Source organism: Chrysochloris asiatica, unplaced genomic scaffold, assembly GCF_000296735.1.
Source record: "Chrysochloris asiatica unplaced genomic scaffold, ChrAsi1.0 scaffold00041, whole genome shotgun sequence".
NCBI lineage: Eukaryota > Metazoa > Chordata > Mammalia > Afrosoricida > Chrysochloridae > Chrysochloris > Chrysochloris asiatica.
In genome coordinates this window covers 2,239,660-2,265,576 of record NW_006408559.1, presented here as the reverse complement: position 1 = coordinate 2,265,576, position 25,917 = coordinate 2,239,660, and the positions used below count along the sequence as shown (strand labels likewise).

The 25,917-nt window shown below is 46.0% G+C and overlaps 1 protein-coding gene across 1 annotated transcript in view; it reads right to left on the bottom strand.

The window, feature by feature from the left end:
* Positions 1 to 1,090: 1,090 nt before the first annotated feature.
* NRF1 (nuclear respiratory factor 1) overlaps positions 1,091 to 25,917 on the bottom strand; it is a 98,925-nt gene continuing 74,098 nt past the window's right edge. The window contains exon 10 of the mRNA XM_006861127.1: positions 1,091 to 2,072. Coding sequence (XP_006861189.1) covers positions 1,909 to 2,072 — 164 coding nt within the window. The 3' untranslated portion in view covers positions 1,091 to 1,908. The remainder of the gene's footprint in view (positions 2,073 to 25,917) is intronic.

The window sequence follows — 25,917 nt, the reverse complement described above, 5'->3', positions numbered from 1 at the left end:
GGACAGGAAGAGACCAGCTAGAGAAGCGCTCATCTTGAGTCCAGTGGAAAAACGCTACCTCAGGAGACAGCTCTTTTTGCCTGGAGATCAAGTGCTCCTAGAGAGACAACAGTTTCACTTCCTGTTGCCATGTTTGTAGCTATTTGTTGAAGGAAGGGGTTCTAGATGGAATGGGGGACACCACAGAATCCATGCTGTTACTCAGGTGCTGCATTTGTCTTCTTGGCCACCTGCCAAATGACAGGAGCGGATTTCACCACAAAGGGAGCACGGCCTTTAATGTCATCAGGCAGCTTCATAAGGATAAAAAATCGTTAAAGTAAGTAACAAACTGTAGACCTAGGGTTGTGTATATGTACACTTCCCTCCCCTTCCTTCCTCCTCATGGACAGAAAAAAAATATACAAATAACACTGGATAGTTTTTTATAAAACAAGCAAATACAAGAATCTGAAACTTTCTCAAAGGTTGAGCAAGACATGAAGATTCTTTTAATGTCGCATTTTAAAAAAACCACATTAAATACACTAACACACACGCGAGGGCTGGGAGGGGAGGACGAGGGGCCGCTGGACCACCAGAGCAGAGATGTGGTCTGTCGAGAGTCAGGTGAAGTCAGCCACTGGAGACTCAGGACTTGCCGTGGAGCCATGGCAGAACTGATTCGTAAACGCTCACCCAGACCATCAACACCTCTGAGGAAGAAAGCTGGCTGGACTGGGGTGCCCCAGGATGCACCTTCAAATCTGCAGTGCAGTCCCGTGGGGCAGGGCAGGGACACCCGCTGTCCTGGTCTCTTCCAACACAACGCCATCAAGGCACCTCCGGACATGTGCCAGGGATACCGCCGTTCCAGAGCCGCCTCTGTCCCACTACGGAGAGTTACAGGAAAGGACAAAACTGCTCCATGAGTGGGTCCTGGTCTATGAAGAGGATCCCTCGCTCCCTCCTTCTGGCCCCTCCTAGCCCCCTCCCCACTCTCTCAGGCCCACCCGCACCAACAAGCACACTTGGATTCACGCACGACTTAACCCCTTTAATACCTGTGTCACGTTCAGTTCATATACACAAGCAATGCAGGACTGACCTCAAAACCAGAGCAACATTTGAATAGCCATGTGCCCAAGGTTTCCTGGAAACAGGAAGAGATGCGAAGCTGAGGAAAACCTTCTTGTCCCTGCCTGGGAGCTTCAAGAAGAAGATCAGCACCTGGGCCAGCCCGAGGAGCGTCTGAGCTGCCAGACTGTGGGCCTCTAGGCCCTGCCCGCGCAGCTTCCGGACCCCATCCAGTAGTGGGTCCTCCGTCGTCAGATGAGCCCCGCAGGGAAAGTTCGGGACGGCCCCTGGGGAGGCAGCTTTGGTTAAGAGCATGGTCACCCCCGCCTGAGTGTGTCAGTAGCTCAATGCATGGCCCTGGTGTGGACGAGAACGGTGGCTGTGTGGGGCCATGTGCCCACCACCCACTAAACTGCAGGATGACGTCTTCCCACAGCTCCCCTCCATCTCATACAGAGGAGTCCATACGAGGTTCATATATATATATCTCTTTATATATATATATGTAAATGTGTAAGTCCATATGTACACATATACATATATTCACACGCTCTCACACACACATACAAGTATACACACACGTTTCTGCAGAAATCAGTCCTGCCACAATTTGGCCTTTTCGGGACAGTGAAATTGAGAACGTAGTATCTTACTCCACTGAGCCGAGAAAATTAAGAGTGGTGCTTAAAAAAAATGCAATTCCAAAATCCGCTTTCTTCCTTTTTAAAAAAAGGTTAACAAAACTTCTCTTCTTGCAAAGTCGAGAGACTTAATTCCATTTGATTGCACCTCTGCAAACGTGTAAAAAATTGTGACATAGACTAGAAAACGAGGCCATGATGTGGCTTCATGTCACTGTTCCAACGTCACCACCTCCACAGCCTGGCCATCCATGGTGACTGCGCTGTCCGATATTCTGGTGGTCACAGGGGCCATGGCCACCTGAACAGGCCCGTTGCCCTGGGCGAGGCTGGTCACCACGGTCTGGTACATGCTCACGGGGATCTGGACCAGTCCTGGGGAGATAAAAGGAGACGTTGGTGTGGTCCTGCACCAGCCTTCCAGGGGACCACTGTCTGCCTGCCCCAAGCCAGCACACATCCACTGTCCAGGCCCAACTCAGTCTGTTTCCTCTTCACTTTGTCTTAAACAGAATATTAGGGAAGGTTTGGAGAAACTGTGAAATGTCCCTCAGGACAGGGCCTCCCCAACTTGGCAAGAGGCAACCTTGCCAGTCTTGATTTGAGGGGGGAACGGGTCCACTAGCAGTGACTTCCTCTTTCCCTAAGACCACACCCCCTGAACACCTTCATCCTCTCAGACAGACCACCACAAGTCCTGACACTGCCACACTGCCTTCTTCACCCTTCCCTCTCAGTCAGAAAAGACCTGTCTGCCCCTTTCCTCAATCCTGCCCTGCCTGCTGGCCACTCAATGCCCCATCAATGTCCTTCCATTCAGAGGCTAGCTTGTTACAGAAGCACTCACTGGTCACTTGATTTTCAGATTTCACAGTGCAGTCAAATTTTAAAGTATAGTTTTGGAGCAATTGTTAAAAAAAAAAAAAAAAACTAAGATCAACTGCCACTTCCTCTTCCTGTCACTATTACTTGATAGCAGAAAGGATGGTCTACTTCTGATCATGGAAGGAAGGGGCACATAATCTCCGAAAACTACAGCCCCCTTTAGAAAGGAAAGTTGCTAATTTTATATGATATATTAAAAACCCAATCAAACAACCAAGGCAAAATAAGTACACATATCGATTTCTGCTTCTCTGGAAGTGAAAACTGTAATAACTAGGGTGAGAAAAGGCTATAAAGGAGGATGTAAACCGTTTCAGAATATAAAAGCAACGTAACGTGGTTCTGCTCTAGCAGGGAGCAAATCTGTAGTCTTGTGCCCAGAGAAGAGGAGCGAGTTGGCTCAGCCCCGAGTCTCATGGGTTGAGAACCCAGACGATGAGCTCTGGTAGAAAAGAGGAGGTGAAGCTGAAACTGGAATTAGTTGAAAGTTTGTATTCAACCAATCAGGTCAGTTGTTGTTGCTGTTGAATGCCATCGAGTTGATTCTGAGTCACAGCGACCCCGTATAGGGTTTCTGAAGAGTAGCTGGTGTGTTTGAACTGCTGACCTTGTGGTTAGCAGCCAGTATACACCCCCAATCCCAACACCTAGACATGCAGACAGTGCAGTTCAGTTACTGTTGTGAGAAAGTGACCTGGAGGGGCTCTGAGATGGCGACATTTGGTGGATAACCCGCTTCTGGCCCTCACACACTGTCTCCAACCTATGGTTTCGGTGTCTCATTTGAAAGAAACACAGAGGTAGCAAGAACAAAATGGGGAGAAGAAAATAGAAATAAAACTCTAATATCTTTAAAGCTATAAGAGGAGATTTATATTATAACAATGAACTATTAGTAAAAATATGAGAAAAATTCTAAAAGAGCTCCTAAAAATGAAAAATCGAGTACAGCAAACTGAGACACAACGGTTGGTCTCTACTAATTAGGAAGAAAAGAGAGAGATGAATCCAATGACTTCAAGCACAGACCATGGCCCCACCTACCTCAAAGCCAGAAGAACCATGTGGTCTCTGGTCACTACTACTGATGTTCTGATCACAACACATGGACCAGAATAGAATGGGAGAAAAAGCAGGACAGAACCTCAATTCTGGAAGAATAGAAAACAAACAAACAAATAAAACAAAAAACCAATCCAGACTTAGTTAGCCCAGGTCAGAGTGGAGGAAGACTTCCCTGAGACACTCTTTAAAGCCAGAGGTCACCTTTTAGTGAAAGAACAGATCGAGCCACAGAATAAAACTATCACCGGTGTCTACTGCGCTGCGGTCCTTTAAAAAACTCATCTTTATGAGATCAAATGATCAAAAATTACTTTAAAATGAAGATAAGAAAATAAGGGGACAGGGAAACTAGATTAGTGGAAATGAAACCAAGCAGAACAGAAATGAGAATGCTCATGTATTGCGAAGAACGTGATCAGTATCACTAAACAATCTGGTAGATTGTTGAATGGGAAACTTCACCTAAAAACATAGTAAAATATCATTTAAAAAATCTAGTAGATGAAATAAATTCAGAGAAGGATCAGAGATAAATATCAGGAAAATCTTCCAGTGAGTAGAAAAGAAAAGCCCATATCAATCAGGTATAGGGCAGAATAAAGACATTTTCAGACTATTTTGTTGTTGTTGTTAAGTGTTGCGCTGGTTCCAGTAGGGGCTCAAAATATTGGCTACACACATAGTCTTTTTCAGGAGGCTCTAAAGATATGCTCCGCAAAATCCAAAGAAAAAACTAAGATAGAGGCAGGTGTGGTATCTAGGAGTGAGCCCAGGCTGGGGGACAGTGAAGGGGAGGTAAAGGCAGGGACTGGCCCAGGAGGGCAGAATGTTCTCGGGTAAACAGGCACTTAGGATCTAATGGGCCAGATCATGTGGGAAAGAGCACCATGAGGACAGTTTTCCAAACCCTAGGTAGAGTCAGTGATTACTACGTTGCTGTTGTTAAGTACTGTGGAGTCGGTTCTGACTCATAGTGACCCTGCACAGGGTTTCTGAGGCTGCAAATCTTTACGGGAGCAGAAAGTCTCATCTTTCTCCTGCTGAACAGCTGGTAGTTTCAAACTGCTGACCTTGAGATTAGCAGTCCGTTACGTAAAAAGTAGGGGAGGAAAGTACTAACTTGTAAAGAAAGTAAGACTATTGAGAGGAATGAAGATACATACCAGAAAAAAAAGAACATAAAATCTTTTCTCTGGGGTATAGATCTTCTAAGCCTTTTTAATCCTTCTTGACATTTAAAATCATATCTTTCTTAGATGGAAATAAAACTTAATTTTAGAAAGATAAGAATATCTTTTAATGTAAAATTAAATCAAACATAAATTAAAATGCTATTTTACCATATTACATTGAATATACTTGTTTTCCTGGAGTAAATTCTGTTAGTCTTGGTATTTAATGATGCAACCTGCAACAGTGCTTGCTGTTTTGATAAGAGATAGTTTGGAAATCTAGGCTCACTCTTGTGTGTGTGTAAAGAGAAGTGGACTTCACCGTAACAAGAACATAGGGCCGGTCAGAGAGCCGCCAGGGAGGGCCAGGCTTTGAGTTCCTGGGGCTCTGGAGCGCAATTTTTTTTTATCTAGACCTTTGAAATGGCTCTTAAATGCCTCATCCATCTCTCTTCCAGTTCATCCTTCATAACATGTCACTCCCCTCATCTCAAACTCCCCAATTCCCAGATGTTAACAAGTTCCCATTGCCTATAATAAAGTCCAACTACATTCAAGGTCCTTGTGATTGCCCTCTCCTATCCACATCCTGGAGGTCCCTGGCATGTTGGTCATCTATCTTTCTCTGTGCTCAAGTTGTTCAATGGCTGGAATTTCCTTACCCTACTAGTTCCCCTGTCAACTTCTTTGCAGCCTACCACACATGTCCTGGTGGATACACAGAGTGGCTTCCTCTGGGTGCCCCGGGGATGCTCCACAGGCACTGGGACAGGACTGTCATTGCACATACACCAACCTTCCTATTTGCCTGAGGGTTCCTTCAAGGTCAGGTCTATATTCCCCACAGTGTGAAGTATGAGGCCTTCCACAAATTGGCACCAACACCAAAGGCAACAGATCACGACAGCCTATTGCTGGCCTCACTGATGGGCAGCTGGGTTCTGTTTCCAGCCTCCAGGCATGGGCAAGAGTATATCCTACATCACCATTCTCACATGATCTCTCCTGGTCAAAACAGGCCATGTTAACCAAGTAACCCAGGATGACCAGGCCAGGGCATCTGTATAAGCCTCCAAAGACCCCACATGCTAGCAAATGACAACCCAAGTTCAGGCTCGTGTGGATACTCTTTCTTGGGCTTGAGTCAATTCCCAGAGTTCCACACTTAGGTGACCAGACACTCAGTTTACAACCAACCACAGGGACTCTGAGGAGGGAGCATCCATCCTCACTCTGCTTATTATGATGTGCTTGGGTTTCCTTGATGTGGGTCCACGCCCAGCGCTGGTGTTAAAGTCCGATTCTAAGTATCTGGGAAGATGAGCCTCAGAATAAAACAGAAAGAGTCAAGTGCAAAACTACAGGCTGGATGGAGGACACTAGTTATCACCAAAGTGATCTTTTGAACATATGAGGAGGTAGGGGGTGGCTTCAAAAAGTTCACTGGAAAATGGAATTGAAAGATAATGGAATTTTTCCATAGACTTTCTGAAACTCCCTTCTACAAATTGACTTTGCTACTCCCTTTAAATTCTCCAGTGGTTTCTAACAACCCCTAGCAGGTACGCCTTCATGCCAGTCTCTGTCCAGTTAGGCGCCGTGGTCCAAGCCCCATGCACTTTCTCCTCCAGTTAGGTGAACCATCTCCCTGAGGTTCTAAAGCAGAAACATCCAGGTCTTGGCTGAATGACACTGTTCCTTACGTGGGCTCCTGGTCTTCCTCTAGAAGTCGGAGCTCAAGCCTCTCACCTGCCCGCCTACATTGCACAGCAGGCTACCCATGCCTCCTCCATGCACCATGGACATGAGGCATCACTACTGTTCATGTGTCTTGTCACCAAGGAGGCAGAAAACTCCTTAAGGGAGGGACTCTCTACCTTTGAGCTTTTTCGTCCCTGCCGTACCCTCCCCTCACCCCTGTCAGCAGGTGTTCAATAAATGTTCTCTAGAATTTAGGCTGGGGGGGCTGGTTTGGAACAACTCCCAGTCCAACATGGAGCAATAGAAAGTAATACCACATTCAGGACCAGTCCAAGGAAAATCGTGCTTTTGAGGTCCCATCTTCCATATTCTGTCTCAATCCAAAAAAAACGCCCTTCCAGCCTCTACTGCTGGGTGATAAAACATCTCCCCCACAAAACCTCAAATCTTTCTGATGGAAAGTTCTATACACAGGGGCCACCTAAGAAGCCTTGACATCTCAGGATTTTCGCATGCTGTTTTAGTCTATCTACACCTTAAATAAATGCATTAGCCTCCCTGCATGGGGATTTTAGTGTCTTCCCCTCAGACATAGGCCTCCGACGTGGGATTAGATGAAATCGGCTCAGTGGCTGTGATCCAGAGCCTCTTTGGCCATGGGAGGGAAGGAGGAGGGGCTGGAGGTCTGGAAGCCCATCTGCTCTAAGCTGGACTGGCCGTCCTTGGGAGGGATAATTAAATGCTGAGGTGCAGGAATCGGGCTGGGGCAGTCCCCACATCTGCTCAGTCTACCCTGATTAGCGCTAATCTAGAAGGCTCACACTAATCCAAATGCATGTTCTGGGTCATGCTGATGGATGAATCAACAGGAAGCCCTTCACCCACTACTTCATCAGCTTGGAGCTTTAGTTTTTCAGAGAGGTCCTGTCCAATGCCAGTGGTAGCTGACAGCACTTTTCAAAGCCCTCTCACAGTCCTGCATGTTGTTTGAATTCTGCTGGAGCTGCTGAAGTAGGCAGGGCTAGTATTTTCCCTGGCACAGAGTAGGCAGACGCATGAAAAATCCTGAGGAGCAATCCCCATTGGCCCAGTACTTCAAATCTCTAAGAAACCAGGGCTCACCCAGTTCAACGAATCCAATCCCACCCCCTCTTTTCAAATCCAAAAGTTATTAGGTAAAAAGATTAGACATTGAGTTGAAGCCGCCTCAGAGACCCTGTGGCTGGTGGGTTTGAACTGCCAACCTTGTGCTTCACAGTCCCATGCTTATCCTATATCACCACACCAGGATTGTTGTTCGTGCTGTTGCGTCAGTTCCGACCTATAGCGACCCTGTACAGGGTTTCCAAGGAGGAGCTGGTGAGCTCGGACCATCGACCTTGCAGTTCAAGTGGCTTTGCAGTCTGGCACATTAACCCACAGTGCCACACCAGGACTCCACACCAGGATTCTAGTCTACCTAAAATAACCCATGCATTTGAAAACACTTAGATGTGTGCATCTAAGTATTTTCCTTCCCTCAATCAATGCATACTACACACATGCTTCTGCGTTCGGAGATCTTTATAAGCTGCCATTTTTAAATGGCTCCATGGTCTGGAGGTGCTTGAACTACTTAACCAGTTGCTCTAGTGATTTATGCCTCAGATTTCTAATAGTTTGCCACTGTGGCAAACGTACATTCCATTTCTCACACATGCAAATACACTGCATAGCTACAAGATAAGTACCTAGGAGCTGACTTCCTGGTCAAAGGAGATGTTTTTTTAAAACTTTGGTAGTTACAATAATAGTTACTGCTTCCCCTTTAATTCCCTTCAAGACTCAAAATTTCTCTGGTACAGGAATCCCAGATATCAGGAATTTTACATGATAGGCAAGTATTTTGGAATAATACATGGTCTTTGGGCCTTCTCTCCAGTCATATTACAAGAGTGACAGGTAATACCGACAAGTCTGGCCTTGTCTTCTAACCTAAGTTCAGGGCCTGTGGAGTCTTACACACTGGTCTGTCTCTGATGGTAGCACCAGAGGAGGCTTTGTGGTAGACCACAGGCACCAAACACTAAAGGTCAGGGTCTGAGTCATCTGAGTCATTCATGAGCTCATCTACTCTATTCACAACCTCTCCCGGGACAAGGAAGGACTTGGATCACTCAGCTTCTGTGTAATGGAACTGATATATGTATGAATGTGTGTTTATGAGCATGAGAAAAAAAATAATGTGTGGCGCTCTGGGTTAATGCGCTGGTTTGCAAAGTTGGTTTGAACTATATGGTCGACAGTTCAAGCTCACCAGCTGCTCCTTGAAAATCCTATGCAAGATCACTATGTGCTGGAACAGACTCTAAGGCAATTAACAACAAAAACTTATCACTCAGCTTCTGTGTAATGGAATTTATATATATGTATGTGTGTGCATGTCTTTATGAGGGTAAGTAAAATACATTGCTTCAAAATCATAGAAACTTTTGTTGTTGTTGTTATGTGCCGTGGAGTCAGTTCTGACTCATAGCGACCCTGTACAGGGTTTCCGAGGCTGTAAATCTTTACGGGAGCAGAAAGCCTCATCTTTCTCCCGCAGAACAGCTGGTAGTTTCGAACTGCTGACCTTAAGGTTTGCAGCCTGATTCGTAACTACTATGCTACCAGAGCTCCTTTATTAAACAAAAATATCAAAATGCAAAGCTATAGTTTCTCAACATATCCTTCATCTCGGAGTGTACACTTCTAAATAAAGGTGGTGTTTCCAGCTCTCTAACCCTTCACTGAAGAATTCTGCACTTTTTAATTTACACCAAGTTTTGACACCCTCCAGAGACTCAGATTGTGTTCCTTTTCAGATGTCCTTTGAGCTATGGGAACAAAAAGAAATCTGAAGGGGCAAGGCTAGGGGTGTAAGGTGGATGGCATAAGGCTTCCCAATGAAATTCTTGCAGGACAGTCCTTGCTACCCTTGAAGAATAAGCAGGCACATTGCTGTGATGGGAAAAAAAAAAAATTATTTGGCATAACTTTCCTGGCATTTTCCTCACCAATGTAGTTTTCAGTTTTCTTCAAACTTCGTAAACCAGCCTCTGTGGTCTTCTTGTGTCCTTCAAAAAAACAATCTATCACGATGGAACTCCTTAGGAATCCCAAGAAGCAGTTACCACAATCTTCCGAACTGACCTCTCTGCCTTACATAGAACTGCTCAGCAGATAGATCCCCTCAGACGCCAGTGTTTCTGATCAGACTTCATTTTACAGGTACTCTAATGACACTGAGACAAGTAAGTGTATCACTGAGAGAACTTGTTAGCAGTCACCCACAGATGGCAGAGACATAATTAAACACCTTGTGTTTGGAATAAACTCGTGGATACACGAGAATCCCAGTTCAAACATGTACGGGTTTATTATAAATATACAAGCAAACAGTTATCCTTGTACTTGCATATGTATTTATTCATTTGTTTGTTGTTGTTGTTAAGTGTGTTGAGTTCTTTCTGACCCATAGCGACCCTGTATGGGGTGTCCCAGGAGCAGCCGGTGAGCTTGAACCACCGAACTTACAGTTCCAATGACGTTGCAGTCTGATGCATTAGCCCACAGCACCACACCAGGGCTCCTCATTTGTTTATGGATCCACTTATTTAAAGAGTTCATTTGTCCCAAGACTAGCTTTTCTGTATCCTGAGATTTGATTGGTCTACATATGAGTGACCTAAAACTTCTTGAAATATTGTGTAGCAATGGTGATTTCATCTACTGAAAGTCTTTTAGCATCTTTCCACTATCTGGAAAACAAAGTCCAAATGGCTAATAGCTAAGGGGTTATAGCAGCTTCTCCTACAATCACCCCATATTAACCCTTCAATGCAACCACATATGGTATGTCTCACTGCCCCCTGTGTGCCACTCATACTTGCTCAGGTAGACCCCTCTGCCCAGAATTACTTCCTGCCAATCTGAATCCTGCTCTGCCAACAGCCCCCACGTCTCCCCTGCGGCTTCCCTGGTGGAAGAGCCCCGAGCTCTCTCCCTCCTGTGATTTGACTGTCTCCACTGCTTATTCAATAAACAGCATTCTTATTAACGGAGAAAAGATGGACGCTGTCAAGGACTTCATTCTTCTTCGATCAACTATCAATACTCATGGAAGCAACAGTCAAGAAATCAAACGACGTACCGCATTAGGCAGATCTGCTGCACAAGACCGCTTTAAAGTGTTGAAGAGCAACGATGTCAGCTTAAGGATTAAGGTGTGCCTGACCCAAGCCATGGTATTTTCAATAACCTCATATGCATGCGAAAGCTGGGCAGTGAATAAGAAAGACCATAGAAGAATGGATGCCTTTGAGTTATGGGGTTGGAGGAGAATACTAAAAGTGCCATGGGCTGCCAAAAGAACCAACAGATCTGTGTTGGAAGAAGTGCAGCCAGAGTGCTCTTTGGAGGCCAGGATGGCCAAATTTCGTCTCTCATACTTCGGACATATTGTCAGGAGGGACCAGTCGCTGGAGAAGGATATCATGTTTGGTAAGGTGGAGGGTCAGAGAAAAAGAGGAAGACCCCCAATGAGATGGATTGGCAAAGTGGCAGCATCAATGGGCTCAAATGTGACAACAGTTGTGAGGTTAGCCCAGGATTGGGCAGTGTTTCGTTGTGTTGTGCATAAGGTCGCTATGAGTCGGTACCAACTCGATGGTACCTAACAACACAACAACAACTGCTTAATCAACACCTTCTCCGTACTAACCTGGTTTTCTGTGTAAAACTATTTACTCAGCTTGCTGGCAGGGTTGCCTTTCTGAATCCGGGGCCACTTGAACACAGTGAGTGCTCAGTAACTATTTACTGACCCCGCTCATACTCACTATTCAGAAATCTGATTCTGTTCCTTTTAGCCTTGACCTGACACAATGAAGAGCCCAAATACTTAGTGAAATGGGTGTTTTGATCCCATGTGAATGTTGGTTCTGCCTCTGAATAGAAGGGATATGAGCCTCAGTTTCCTCATATGTGAAATGGTAATTACTATTGTCTAAGGATTGTTACAACTAATGTGTCTGGCACAGTGCCTGGTACACAGTAGGTACACAGTAAAAGCTGGCTGCTTATCAGAGATGACTGTGTGGTTTGGGGATGTCTGGTTGGGGTCACAGATGTCAGACAAAAGTACCCAGGAAGCAGAGGCAGGAAAGCAGAAGCTGGTGGATCTCCTTTCAGCAGCAGTTCACTCCTGCCAGGAAGCACGTCATAGCCAAAGGCGTTCAAAGATGAAGTGGGAGAAAAGTCGCAGAACCAGCGGTGGTCAGCTGGGCACTAGAACTGGCACACCCAGATGAATGGAGACTAGCTGCTGACTGAGCTGGAGCTTTAGTAAACAAAGCACCCAGGCTGAGCCATCGTCAATATGAAGAATGTCAACTGTGTGATCATATGATGTCATCACTCCGATACTTTTCTAGGCTCCTCCGGAAATGGGCCTGAGTCCAGGGCTGCTGGTCTGATCAGGGTTACCCAGACCCAGACTGCCCCCACCTCCTATCTGACAAGATAGAGCCAAACAGGCCGTCTGAGGAAGAATGGGTCTTTCATTTGCCTGCACAATCTGGGAAACCTTTGGGAATTACCTTTTGCTGTAACTGAATCTTTTAGCCCTAAAGCCTTCCAAGTTGGTCATGGAAATATCTTTAGTTGGGAGGAAAATATTGATGGTTGTGAGAGAAAAACAGAGTGCTAAACAAATAAGTGATCAAAGACAGAGAACAGTTGGTGCAAGAGAAATAATCCTCACAACCCAAGGAGGGCTCTACAATCCCCAGGCAATGCCTTCCTTAGTTGATAGACACAAAAGCTAAGTACTGTAAAAGCTACCACAACCAGAATCTATGGTGGGAACCTGTCAGAACAAAAACTACTTCTCACTGAAACAAGTAGGGGGTAAGTGCATCCTGTCAAAGGTGGAAAACTACAAGACCTGGAAATGCTGGCTGAAATGAGGAACCAGACGCTATGCCTGGAAAGAACAGAATTGCACAGGGAAGAAATAAAGCCTTGGGGGCACTACTCGAGTAACTCCTAAAGTGTCTGAAGAACCATCCAGGTGCCCACAGGTGGCTCTACAGGGGTGGGCAGGTGGGAAGCCCTATAAACAATTCTACTCACATTACATCACTGGCTGACAGCTATGGCAGGCCAAGGGCATGGTGTGTACCTGGCTGGAAGTGGAGAAGGTAAAGGGAAGCCAAGCAAAGAAGTGAGGCTGCTGGTTAGGCAGCAGCTAGAAAGGTTGGGAGTGACAAACCAGCAGCAGATGGAAGGAGTGTACCAACGCGAAGAGATCCAGGTGACCTTCCTGATGATGAGGTGGTGGGGGTGGGGATGGGCGGAGAAAAAGCACGTCTCTCCCAGTGGTCGAGTTTCTGTCATATTAGCTGCACTGGGACATTTAATCTCCCTTTTCCGTGTTTTCTAAATCCATAGCTTTTGGGTGCATTAGAGGGATTTATGGATTAAAATATGTCTTACATCTGGCAAAGACTGAATATTCTCACGAAGCCAACAGCATCTCACAAGTGCCCAGGTGGAAAAGCCACTGTTTGGACTAACTTGGACAGCAGTGGCACCCGCCTGCTGGGGGCTGTGACACTGGGCCTCTCAGCTGGCTTTGCAGACCACCAGGAAATTCCTCATGTCTCCCATTTATAAACTAAATGTTATAACATAAAATAAAAAAAAAATTAGTAATAACTGTATTTAAAAAAAAAACAAAACACCTTTTGGAGATATAATTTCAATATTTCCTTTCAGAACTGTAGGAGAAGCCCACAGATGCTATGACATCAGGGCCTTTCGGCTTCAGTGTCCAGACCACCATGGTTTCTCCTAGACATGGAGCTCCTTATGTGGTGGAAGGTCTGCTGACCTGACCAAGAGGGTTTTCAAACGCAGATGGCAGAAGAGAAACGTGTCCCCTAGAGTTCAAGGGGTGAGTATGTGCTCGGGAGGACATCGGGTTTGAACACAGACAAGGGCTGGAGGTGCATAATTTCCAGTAGCCAACCTTTTGGTTAGCAGCCAAGTGCTTTAACCACTATGCCACCAAGGCTCCTCAACACATTGAAAGGTGGAAATAAATTATTTGATAGTCACAGAAAGAAATCTATTGTGATAAACCTCATGTTAATTATTTATCTGTCGTCCCTATTTGAACTGTACTATAACCAAACTGTTAATGGGAACACGTTCTTTATAGAACGGATTCCAGCTAATAAGTGCGGGAGGCACTACAGCATTAGAAGGATAGTGGTCTGTAGTCTCAATGAGAGAACAGACCCACAGGAACATCACCAGCGGCTGCTAAGACCATTACGTGTCAGGGAGAGAATGTTCTACTCTGCCTACTGGGTCTCTATGAGGCAGAAGCCACTGAGTGGCAATGGATTTTTCCCCTTCAGTGTTGTATCAATGTTAAGTTTTTCAGTTTTGACAAATGTACCATGCTTAAGTTAGAGGAAGTTAGGTGAAGAACGCACAGAAATCTGTATTACTTTTGCAACTTTTCTGTTATTAAAATTATTGTACAACAAAAAGTTTATTAAAAAAAAATAAAACACCACAAAAAGAAATCGGTCAAATCCAGAATATAAGAATTCTACAGGAAAAATTTACTGGATTCTTCATTAATTACAAATGGAAAGGGAACAATAACAAATAAACAAAAATAAATTGCAAAAAAACTTATTGAAGAACAAAAATGTTAAAAACGTATTAACCAAATAAAATGTGTGAACCTGTTTTGATTCCAATTCAAACGTAGCAACAAACACTTTTTTCAGACAACTAGGGAAATTGAATATGGAGGGGAAATTATACCATATTAAAGAATTATGAAATTATATGCTGTCTAAAATTTTCTTTAACATTTAACAGACACTGCCCACCCCCTTTTATTTCCACCCTACCCCTCTCCCAACTATCCTCCTCCAAAAAAAAGAAAAAAAGGTTAGGAGGAGAAAGAGGAAAACAGGATTGGTCTCACGTTAGTAACTGTTGAAGCTAATGGCAGGTACATGGGCGTCATTTAAATGATTTCTCTATTTTTTAGTATATTTGAATTCCTCCATAAGGAATATAAAATTAGTAAAAGGCACTTCACCTCAGCTCATCACTTTTCCCCATAGACATCAAACATCCCTCTCACTGTGTCAAAATTGAACCATGGGAAAACTGCCGAGATTTGGAACTATAATCTTCAACCTTGACCAAATGCTGGCCATTCACAGAGGGATTTTTGATTTTCCCCTAGTGACCAGGGCAGCTCTGGAGCTTGCTGGGCCCCATGGCAGATATGCTAGGCCCCTTTCCCGGGCAGATGAGGGGCTTCTAATTCTTAGGTTGATGCAATTCTTTCCTAAGAAGCTTTTCTTTTGATGGCTAAGAGGGAGGGACCTTTCAGATCCAACCAGAAAGAAACAGAGGCAGCAGGCCCATAAAGAGTAGCACAGAGTCTCTGTCTGAGATTCTCCCATGTCTGCCATCCCTTTCCTCACCTAGAAAGACTAGTGGCAGGAATGGAGCCAGAGGTGTGTCTGTCCTCGGTCCTCTGTGCAGATGGTCTCAGAGAAGAATGGAACCCAAGACACAAGGTGGGTGGTGTCACCTTTAGACAGGGAAAAGGGAAGAAGCCCCCAACGAGCCTGCTGGGTCTGTCTGAGGCAGAATTTGGGGACCCCTGAGCAGGAGACGTAGGCTGTTCTGCCACGAGCAGAACAAATTTTAGGGACACATATCTAAGAATTTTACATTGAAAAGGCTTCTGAAGAGAGCAGATGTCAACGTTTGGCAGTCATTCAAAACATCAATGTGTCTGGACTTCAGAGCAGGTTCTTCCTAGAGAGAGGCCTCCACAGCAGAGCAGAGTCCTCCAGAGGTAGTCAGGGGAAGAGAGAAAGAGGGAGGAGGGAGGCCTGGCATGGAGACGGCACAAAGCAGTTTCGGTGGCCCCTCTGTCCCAAGATGAATCCACCTGTGGCATTCCCAATCAGGGTCCACTGGCAACCTGCGGAGTTGGCCACAAAGAGATCTAACAGTCACAGCTTTCATGAAGCCCTGTGGCACCAGGACCTGCTGACAGAGAGACTCTCAGGTCTGAGCAGCTCTGCTAGCCACCCGGGGCCGCGTGCGACAAAGCTGGAGCGCACATCCAGCACACCCAAGACTCTGGAGCATAATGTGTTTACCAAAGTCAGCACTTAGCTGAGCCGAGGGGGGCATGTCATTTCCCCACACCTTCCCTCAACACTGGACTGTATCCTGTGGGTTTCTTACGGCAGAGCTGTCTTCCTAATGATGTATTTCTTAAGCTAATAGGAAAACTTATTTGTCTTCTTTGAAGAACCCAGCAGTTGTGTCAGGGGTGGGAGAGATGGCCCAGGCTTACACTGACTTGCTTAGAGAAACTGTTCAAGGATTTAAAATGTGTCATGTGTAATCTGCATAACAGATAATCTGCCTGTGACAACCAAGAAGTGACTACACTTATATTTATAAAACCAATGGGCCTCACTAGTCTCATAGGGCTGCTATGAGGATAAAAAACATTACGGTCACATGATTCAAATAAGTGCTTGAGAAAACGGCACCATCTGAATTTGAGGTAATGTTGTTACTTCCATGTAGGTTTTCCTCTAGGAATCAAAGTCATTCTCTTTGTAGCACTTCAGCCCAGGTAGTTAGTGTTTACTTGCTGTTGTTATGTGCCATTGAGTTAGTTCCAACCCACAGTGACCCTGGATAGGATTTCCGAGGAGCCACTGGTGGGCCTGAACCACTGACCTTGTGGTTCAAACTGAAAGTGCAGTCCAGTGAATTAACCCATAGTGCCACACCAGGACTTCCTGGTTGGTGCTGTTAAGCGCTGTCGAGTCAATTCCAACCCATAGGACCCCTGTATAGGGTTTCCAAGGAGCAGCTGGTAAGCTTGACCCACCAACCTTGCAGTTCAAACGACTCTGCAGTCTGATGCATTAGCCCACAGAGCCACACCAGGTCTCCACTAGAGGCAGGCAAATGGAGGCGAGTGATTAAATGTGCTATCAGTCATGTGTCCCATCTCCAGGGGTGCTGCCCACACTCTATGTGGTCCACACACTAACCTGCCCTCTTGTTAGCCAGAGAGAACGTTCCAGTCAAACAGCTGACACCTGAAAACTTAAGGAAGGGACAGCCAGGGAGCAGGTCAGCTGAAAGTGGTTATTCCTAAGAACAAAATCGCCTTTTTCTCATTTGATACAATTCAATATTTTGAAGCAGGAGGGAAGTACATAAGATTCCTAAAGGAACAATCAAAAAAGTGCAAAAAGATACATAGCCAGAACAAGTTGTCTCAGAAAGATATAGTCCGAGGCGCTGTAGGATCACATTGGACTGGGAACCACAAGGTCAGCAGTTCAAGCCCACCAGCTGCTCCTCAGAAACCCCTTGAGCTGGAACTGACTTGAGGGCACTTAACAACAACAACAATAACCACTAACACAGAAACGCTGTGGCCTCCTTCAAGACGTTTTAAGAGACTGTGACCAATGTTTACATCCGTACTGTCCAGGTAGAGTTGTGCCGAAGGATGTGTTCTACCTGTGCGCTGGCTACTGAGCACCTGATATTGTGGCTAGCGTGACTGGGGATCCAAATGTTAAGTTTCACTCGATTGTTATTAAGAGTGCTGCTCTACAACTCTTCTCCAGCTTCCGGGGTCCCAAGCCCACATCACAGACAGGCATCACCCATCCGCCGCCAGGCTCAGTGAGAACTGCCTTTGTTTCGGTGGAAACTCAACCAGACACTGGAGGCTCTGCATTCACCTAAAAGGTGTTTTTCCTGGCTCTTCCCTTAAATATACCACATGTACTCTCCTTTGCTGCCTACCCCAAGTTAACTTATTTTTAACAAGCCCCTGCTCCAGTCCCAGAGGCCCCTACATGAGAAACTATCAGCATTTGTGAACAATGCAGGTTAGCTAGACATTACAGTGCTACACGTAATAAGGGAGGCTGGGCTGAGCAAAATCAACGAATTACTGGCCGCCTCTGTTGTGGGCCAATCTGATAGTGCGGTCTTTGTAGTCCTGTGCATAGCAGCGTCTCAGTTTCCATGTTTAGACCTCGTCCAGGATTCTCAGGTCCAATTTGCTAGCTCTACAATGGAAAAGCCTTTTTTTTTTTTTTTAAATCAATTTCACCAGTTAGGCTCTGAAAATCTCTAAATTGGGGCCTTTCTAGTAATGAAGATTCGGGGTAATTATAATGTCACAGACAATTGTGCAAACCCACCATGTCTCTTTGCGGGGCCTTTGCTCTCCGGCTGACCAAGAGGAGGAGAAAAGAGGCTTTGTTGGGAGCAGATGTGCAGTGGGAGGCCCCAGGAAAGCAGATCTGTTGAATGAAGCAGGTGCCACTTAGACATTCACTTGCTGACTCCAACCACAACCTGTCCTTCATTTGATACCCTGGCTCTTGGCAGAGGACGGAGAGAGCATCGTACAAAAAGGAAGCATGTTTATCCTGTTCAGATTACCACCTCTGCCAGGCTGTGGCCGCCAAGTTCTGCACATTTGCTTTTTATTAAGCAAATGTTCGAGTTGGCTGCTGGGAAGTAACTTCCTGTATTTTTACAAGGGTAACCTGAGAGCCAGAAGGCCCCCAAAGCACCGCTCCTGGGATGCGTGAGCTCTAGGAGCTCACAGCAGTGAGCTGACATTCCTTCAAAATCCGAATGGAAGCAGAAAGAAAAAAAGGGCTGTCCCTTGTACACAAAAGCCTTAGAAACCTCATTCTGCAATAACCTCTCTTGTGAAAATCTGGTTTCTACGTGAACCGTGATGAATCCCCTCCTTTCGATGTATGCAATTACAATCGACATTTTCCATCCACCTAGTTAGTGGAAATGACTTCAGTTAAACTTGTCCAGCCTCTAGATTTGGTACGGAAAAAAATCCTGCCATGGAATATGACCTGCAATGAGAGACACCAGATTCTGTCTTTGCTACCAGAAGCTAGAACTACTGAAAGGCAAAAGCTATCTTTCTAACACCAACTCATAAAATTGTGGGAAACTGAGAGAGGAGTGAGAGATAAAGAGACCTGGACCATGGCCTGGAAGACACCAGGACAGGGAGGGCCATGCTCAGTGGTGGCCATCTGCCTGGTCGGTCTGCCAGATGGCAAGTCCTGCCCAGGACTCCGGTCCTGTTTTGGTCATAGAGTGGTGCCACCAGCTGATCACGTTTCCCCACACTAGAAGAGCTGATCCTTTCAGAACAAATAGTGAAAGAATGCCAACCTGGCTTGACCACATGTGCTTGACCAATGCCTCCAGGGCCCTCTGGAGGCATTTGGTCTGTAAGAAGGAAAGCATCTAGAAGCTCCCACTGAAGAAGTGGTACAGCTGCAATGAGAACAAAGAGAAGAGACATGTACAGGGGCCACCCTTTCCCTCTGTGAAGGCCTTCGAGGAGCAAAGATCATGTGAGCAATTTCTGGGGAGCAAATGATAACTACCGAGGTTCCACATCAGCTCATCCAAGCAGAGGGGAGACGGTGTACCCCCTATTGACTGCAAGGAGAAAGGTGAGCGTAAATGCACCAAGAAGGACAACAGACTTTAGAAGGCAGGCACTGAAGAACCTGCTAACTAGCCGTGCTTCCAGGGTGGTGGCTAATGAGTGACAGGTTCTCTGGTAATTCTAGAGAGCTGGATCTCCTTGCTGTCTGTCCCTACATGCCTGAGACACAACTGCTTCCATCAGTAACCGAGCCATCCGGAAGCAGGGGTTCTCAACATGAAATGTGCAGCCTCCTTTCCCTAATGGAAGCGGAATGACCCAGTCAGTCCCAGAATGTGGCCCCAAAGTGGTGACCGTGCACCTGTGCGGATGAATCCTCTTCCCATGCGGCCTGGGTGTTGAATAACAGCTGCTGCTACTGGGGACTACATGCTCATGAGGTTTCCGTACTAGACAAAGACCGATGAAACACGACTACCCTCAAAACGAGCGCTGGAGGGCAGCCTGCGGAGTTACAGTTGCCACGTCCTCCCGAGAGCCACTCTGGAAGGCTTTTGAAATATATATATGCATGTCATTACAGTCAAACATACGTCCAGTCACCATTTCTATAAGAAGAGGAACTGTTGCTCCAGACGTCACACTGTGTCACCATTCTCTCTCGCCCATATGATCCCATCACCACTCAAGGAAGGCATTTGATCATGATGAAGAGGCATGAGAAAGAGGACAAGCTCCGGGAGGAATGAATCACATTTCTCTCCTTGCTCAATGCCGTGGAAAGAGGAACATCTTTTGTTTAAAGATGTGAGCCCCAGAATGCAAGACTTCCACCATGTGAAGGTCCCCAAAGTAGCTGTGGCCTACATGCATGCCCCACGTCTCTGTCGCCCCATTTCTCAGTAGCAGCGAGGTTTCAGTGGGAAAGGTGGAGCCTGTCCAGCAGTGATTGCTCCTTCCAGTTGATTCTGACTCATAGGGACCCTGTATAGGTTTTCTGAGGAGTAGTCCAGGGTTTATACTACAGTGCCACGCCATAACTCCTGACCGCCTACACTCTGGATCGCTAATCCTTTTTGGGTCATGACAAATCCACTGGTGTGCCTGGCCCATGGTTTCCTGTAGCAGAGATGAGAACGTGGTACTAGGGAATTCTAAGCGGAACAGCAAGTGGCCATGAAGAGACTAGGCAGCACATAAAAACAGGCCAGTTCCTCCTGAGCCTCCCGCCCAGCTGCTTACTGGCTGTGGATTATCGCAGTCACATGGGTGGTGGTGTTTTTAGCAAAGCCGTGCGTCTGTGAGCTGAGAAGGTCACTGGAAGATAAAGCTCAGAAGCCCCCATGCTGCCCTACTCTAGATGTGCCCGCAGAGGTGGGCTACAGGCTTCATCTGGGCTCTTCTCTCCAGTAGCCAACAGCTCCACGTGGCTGCTTAAAGTTAAGTGTAAATAAATGAAAATCCAATGAAAAGCTCAGGTCCCCAGGCCATGTGTGACTACTAAGCTCTGGGAAGGTGGCAAGTGTGACGGAAGAACGGGATTTTTCATTTAAACGAATTTGCATTTCAACAGACACAAGAATGAGCATAGTCTCAGTTTGTTCTGACCAAGACTGTCCTAGATATTAGTGTCCCTAACAGTGTCCCTAGGAACAAGCGGGTCAGTCTACAGGAGGTCCCTTAGTCTTGCAGGACGGTGGTCTCAAGCCCACAGCTACTTTAGGGACCTTCACACACTGTGGAAGTCTTGCATTCTGGGACTTACATCTTAGACAAAAACTGCTCAGCAGGACTGTCTGCTTCGAGTTCTGGGCTTATAGCCCATTTTTTAATTACATGCACAAAAAGTATCCCAGAAAGCAACAACTCTTTTGAAGCACTATTCTTACAATAAAACAATTTTATACCTGGTGTGGCATTGTAGGATAAGCACTGGACTGCTCATTACAAGGCTGGCGGTTCAAACTCACCAGATGCTCCCTGGGAAACCTATACAGGGTTGCTATAAATCAGAACTGACTCAACAGCACTTAACAATTCATTTTAACTTTAGTTAAAATACCAACACAGGGTGTCTGATGGTTTCCCATTGTACAGTACTTACCTCTGGAGCGTGGAGCCTTGAACTTAAGAAGGGAAGCATTTAGCTCTATCTCAGAAATAGGAAAGCAGGGTCTATACTAGTACAGTGTGCTGTGTAGAATTTACTGCATGTGTAGGAATTTAATCCATGGTGAAGACATGGACCCAAAAACCTAAACCCACTGGCATTGGGTTCATTCCCAACAATACTGACCCTAAGGAGCTCTGGTAGCGTAGTGGTTACTAATCGGGCTGCGAACCTTAAGGTCAGCGGTTCGAAACTACCAGCTGCTCCGCGGGAGAAAGATGAGGCTTTCTACTCCTGTAAAGATTTACATCCTCGGAAACCCTATACAGAGTCGCTATGGGTCGGAACCGACTCGATGGCACATAACAACAACAGAGTGTCCAGGACAGTGCCTCTTTCATCTTTCTCTTACAAAGTGAATAGGGGGTTGAACCACCAACCTTGCAGCTCAATACCTAACCCACAGCACCACTCGGGCTCCTTGAAGGCATGGACACTAACAGTTAATATTACTATACATCAGGCACTAGGCGCCATCTTGTTTACAGGACCCACATCATATGGGCACCGTTACCACCCTGATGTACAATGAAGGCTCTGAGAGGAGGTCAATGTGCCCAAGATGCCAGTGCTATTATCAGTACCTCTCGCAGAGCTCCCTGCTCCTTCATGGCCTCCCATCAGCCTTCCGCTCTCTTGCTGTCTGAGTTACACCAGATGCCTACTAAGTTCAATGGCCCAAGTCATCCCTTTCTATGCCAGAGATTCTTTCCCTTTTTTCCCCCTTTGGGGGGTGGTGATAAGGATGGGAAGGGAGTCTCTGATCTATTTGCACATCGATCAAAGGTATAGATCCTAGAAAACTACAAATGCTTTGAATAGATTTTCTCAGGATCTGCAGATCAAGCAAGTTTTCATAGAAATTCACACACACAATGATGCCTCCTTTGGATACAACTAGCCAGCACATCACTGGTCCCATCTCACGTGAGGGACAGAACTCAGATAGGGTACACATTCCTATTCTGAATTCTGTTCCCCATTGGGAACCTCATGTTTCCATTGTCACCACTTTTTCTCTTATCATTCTTGCTAATAAACTCAATTTTAAACAAAGGTATTCCAATGAGTTAGAATTAAACTCAACTAGGGAAACATACATATTTTTTAGAAATTTTAAATAAGGTCAAAATAAAACAGGGATATGAAAACGTAGACATCTTTAGTGTGAAGAGAAGACAGAGTTTTATTTCCTAAAGAAAAATTGAATTTAATTAGGACATCTGGAACAGGTAGTTAACACATAACACTGGTTTTGTTTTCCTGTATAGTAGCAGGGCTAAGTAAGCTCTGTCGTTTCAGGAAATGTCAGGAGAAGAGGCTAAGGGAAGCTCAGATAAAGCACCTGTGCCTTTAGCAACTGCTGCCAGGGCCCGAGACACTCAACTCTCTGAAGTTAACAGAGGGGGCTGCAGTTTCTCTCCATGGAACCGTAAGGCCTATAAGGAGCTTTCATTAAGAGGCCCCACCCTCCAGCCATGGTCCTTCGCCTTCAGGGCCCAGGAGAGGCCGTGGCCTATGCCTCCATGGGGGTAACACGGGCAGTGGCTGAGGGTCTGAGACCACGGGACACATGCATGCTGGGACTTCTCTTTTTGTTTTTAAGTGTTGTCAACTCACAGCGACCCTGTACAGGGTTTGCAAGGAGCAGCAGGTAGTTTTGAACTGCCAACCTTGCAATTAGCAGTTCAGTGTTTATCCTATAGCACCACACCAGAGGCTTCTCTGGTGGTGGTGATTGTGTGCTGTGGAATCAGTTCTGACTCACAGAAACCTTGTATAGGGTTTGAGACTGCAAATCTTTATGGGAGCAGAAAGCCTCATCTTTCTCCCGTGAAATGGCTGGTAGTTTCGAACTGCTGACCTTGAGGTTAGCAGCCCAACTTGTAACCCAGTACACTCTAGAGGACCTCAATCAGGGGTGGGAGGCAGATACTCTGTGCTCTTAGACCCTTCCACACCCTCACAGCCCTGCCCCTCAGGATCTCAAATCGCAGAGAGGAGGAGCAGCTGAAGAGTCGTAGGCAGAAGCTTCAGGAGGGAGAACCTCTTCAGTGAGTTCACTTCCTTCTCAAACAGCCCTGGCTCTAAGCAGCAACTCCTCCTCTATCAATGAAAACCACCACTGGTTGCATAGTTACACAGAGGTCTGCTCACTGAAGGTCCTTTGGTTTGACAGTCAGCTGATGAGTGATGCTGTGAATTCTGCAACTACAGAAACACAAGGACCTGTGGTCTCCCCGTGTGTGTGTGTGTGTGTGTGTGTGTGTGTGTGTGTGTGCGCACAGAGGGCAGGGCTGACTGACAGGGAGCCTCAGACACCCCCACAGCATCCGTATTACAGTCATCAGTTGGGACCCACCAGCTGCAACCAGCGCAGAAGGGATGGATTTCACCATTTCTCTGTCAAAAATGGTGCTGGAGCAACAAAAAAATCAATCTAAATCACTACCTAGTACCACCCAGATATTGAAAAACAGTCAAATTAAAAACAAGGCCATTTAAAAGAGCTTGGAGAAACCCAGCTAGTTGATTATCTGATTTTGAGGACAGAAAAGGCCTTTGTAAGCATGGAAGCAAAAGATAATTAAAGTACATCATACAAATGAAAAAAGCAGAAGCGAAAGAATAAACTGGGAAAACCGATTTGCAACATTCACATATGAAGAGGAAGCAGGTTCTCCCCAGTGCTGTGGTCGGATATGCAGGTAGACTTGTCAGGTGTCACAACAATTAAAAAAGAATCCATTGCCTGAGGTATCATTAGGGACACATCAGCCAGTTAGGAATGCTGATACTTTGGAGAAGCACTGATAAATGCTAAAGAGCACTTGGGGTACAGGGGTTCAAGCATAAGGCTGCTAACCAAAGGGTCAGCAGCTGGAACCCACCAGTCACTCCTGGGAAAAAGATGTAGCAGTATGCTTTTGTCAAGATTTACAGCCTGGGAAACCCTCTGGGTCATGAGTCTGATGGCACAACAGCCCTAGCACATGGCTCCACGACCTATTCTGAAGACCTGCGGCTGCAGTTGTCTCTCTTGTTGTTCTCTGCCTAGACATTAATGAAAGACAGCGATATGAGTCTGCATAAGATCTAAGACAGGGGCACGTAGCTGAGATGGTCTTATCTTCGTGATTCCTGCTCAAGCAGAGAGAGCAGAGCTCTGGTGAGGAACCTGCTCTTTGAATGATGCCAGGGCAAGCCTTCCGGTCCTGTGCCCAACACAAAAGATGGCAGAGTCAAGGGAGAGGAGTAGGCTTGAAGCAGGAGCTACATGTGAAGGTGAGCGGGGAAACAAAGCAGAGGGAAAACTGTGAAAAAGGTAGAGGCAAAGGAAGGGCCCTGATTTGCATCTCAGTGAAAAGGTACTTGTACAAATCTTTACATTAAACCAAACTGAAACTCCATCCTAACAAACTAAAGAGTCAATCATCTCTCTTTTAAAAAAGAATGAAATAAACATGAACAAATCAAGTGTTGGGGATGGGTAGGTATTGCCGAGGTGGTGGTGGTAGAGGAATGATCCTTCAAGGTACAAGGTCTCTGCCAGGTCTGCCTCGGTACACAGGTCAGTATTTTCACTTGAAACACACTACCCTATAGGCAACTGTCTCGTACTCTTACATGCTGTCCCGACACTTCCCACTGGCTATTGTATTTGACGGAGGCCCATACCTGGTGGCGCTCCATTCCCTGTGGAACCAGCACAGAGGACACAGAAACCTCTCGGCTTCAGACTTGAACAATCCCCAAAATGCTCTGAAATGAGCCATTCGCCTACAAGACGCGCCTTGAAACCACACTCTGAAATTCAGGATGCATTCTTCCCCCCAGTTAGAGTTTGATGCCCACAAACAGCACTTGTCCTACTACTGCCTGGTTCTTCCTGCCAGTAAATCTGTCTGGTGGCAGACACCATACGCTTGTCATCACTGAAGAGACAAACCTTGGCCACAGGACAAGGTCTGAAAGAACGATGAAAAGAGATCCCTTCCGTGTCTAGCCAGATCCCAAATCTGCTGGTTACACGAAACAAATTTGGTTCAAGTCCCTGAGTATGTCCTACAGCATGCTGGGTAAATGTGTTGAAAGACAAAAGGCGTATCAGCACCGATAAGGGGAAGTAAGGGAAAATCAGCAATGACGCTGCGAGCTAAGCCCTACCATGGTCAATAGACGCCTGTGAACCCAGGTGGAGACCTGGTTGACCAGCAGTGTAGCAAGACCTGGGGACTCTTGGACCTAGAGTCAGTGACATAGCCACAGAGGACTAGAGTGGAGAGTGAAGCATCCAGCTGGTAAGAAGAGAGGGCATATGCATAAGAATATCCACACTTGCAGTTAATACCCACTTGACCTGGCTTCAATGACTGGATGATCAGTCAGAATTCAACTAGAAGAACAAAGAAGAAGAAATAAAAGAGGAATCTGATACAATTTAATGAACTTAACCTACACCTATGGATGCAGTAGCTCAAAAGAGGAAATAAATCTTTACAGCGAGGATCATTCCCAATCCCTCCATACACAGGGCAGACAGGGATGGGCAAGTTGGACACTGATTACCCAAAATGGGGGGCTACAAAGGCAAGAAGTGACTGGCTTACAAGCTTTCAAGAGGGAGCCTACATCCAGAGGGCGCAGCGGAAGGCAGAATCTCCACGGAGTAGTATC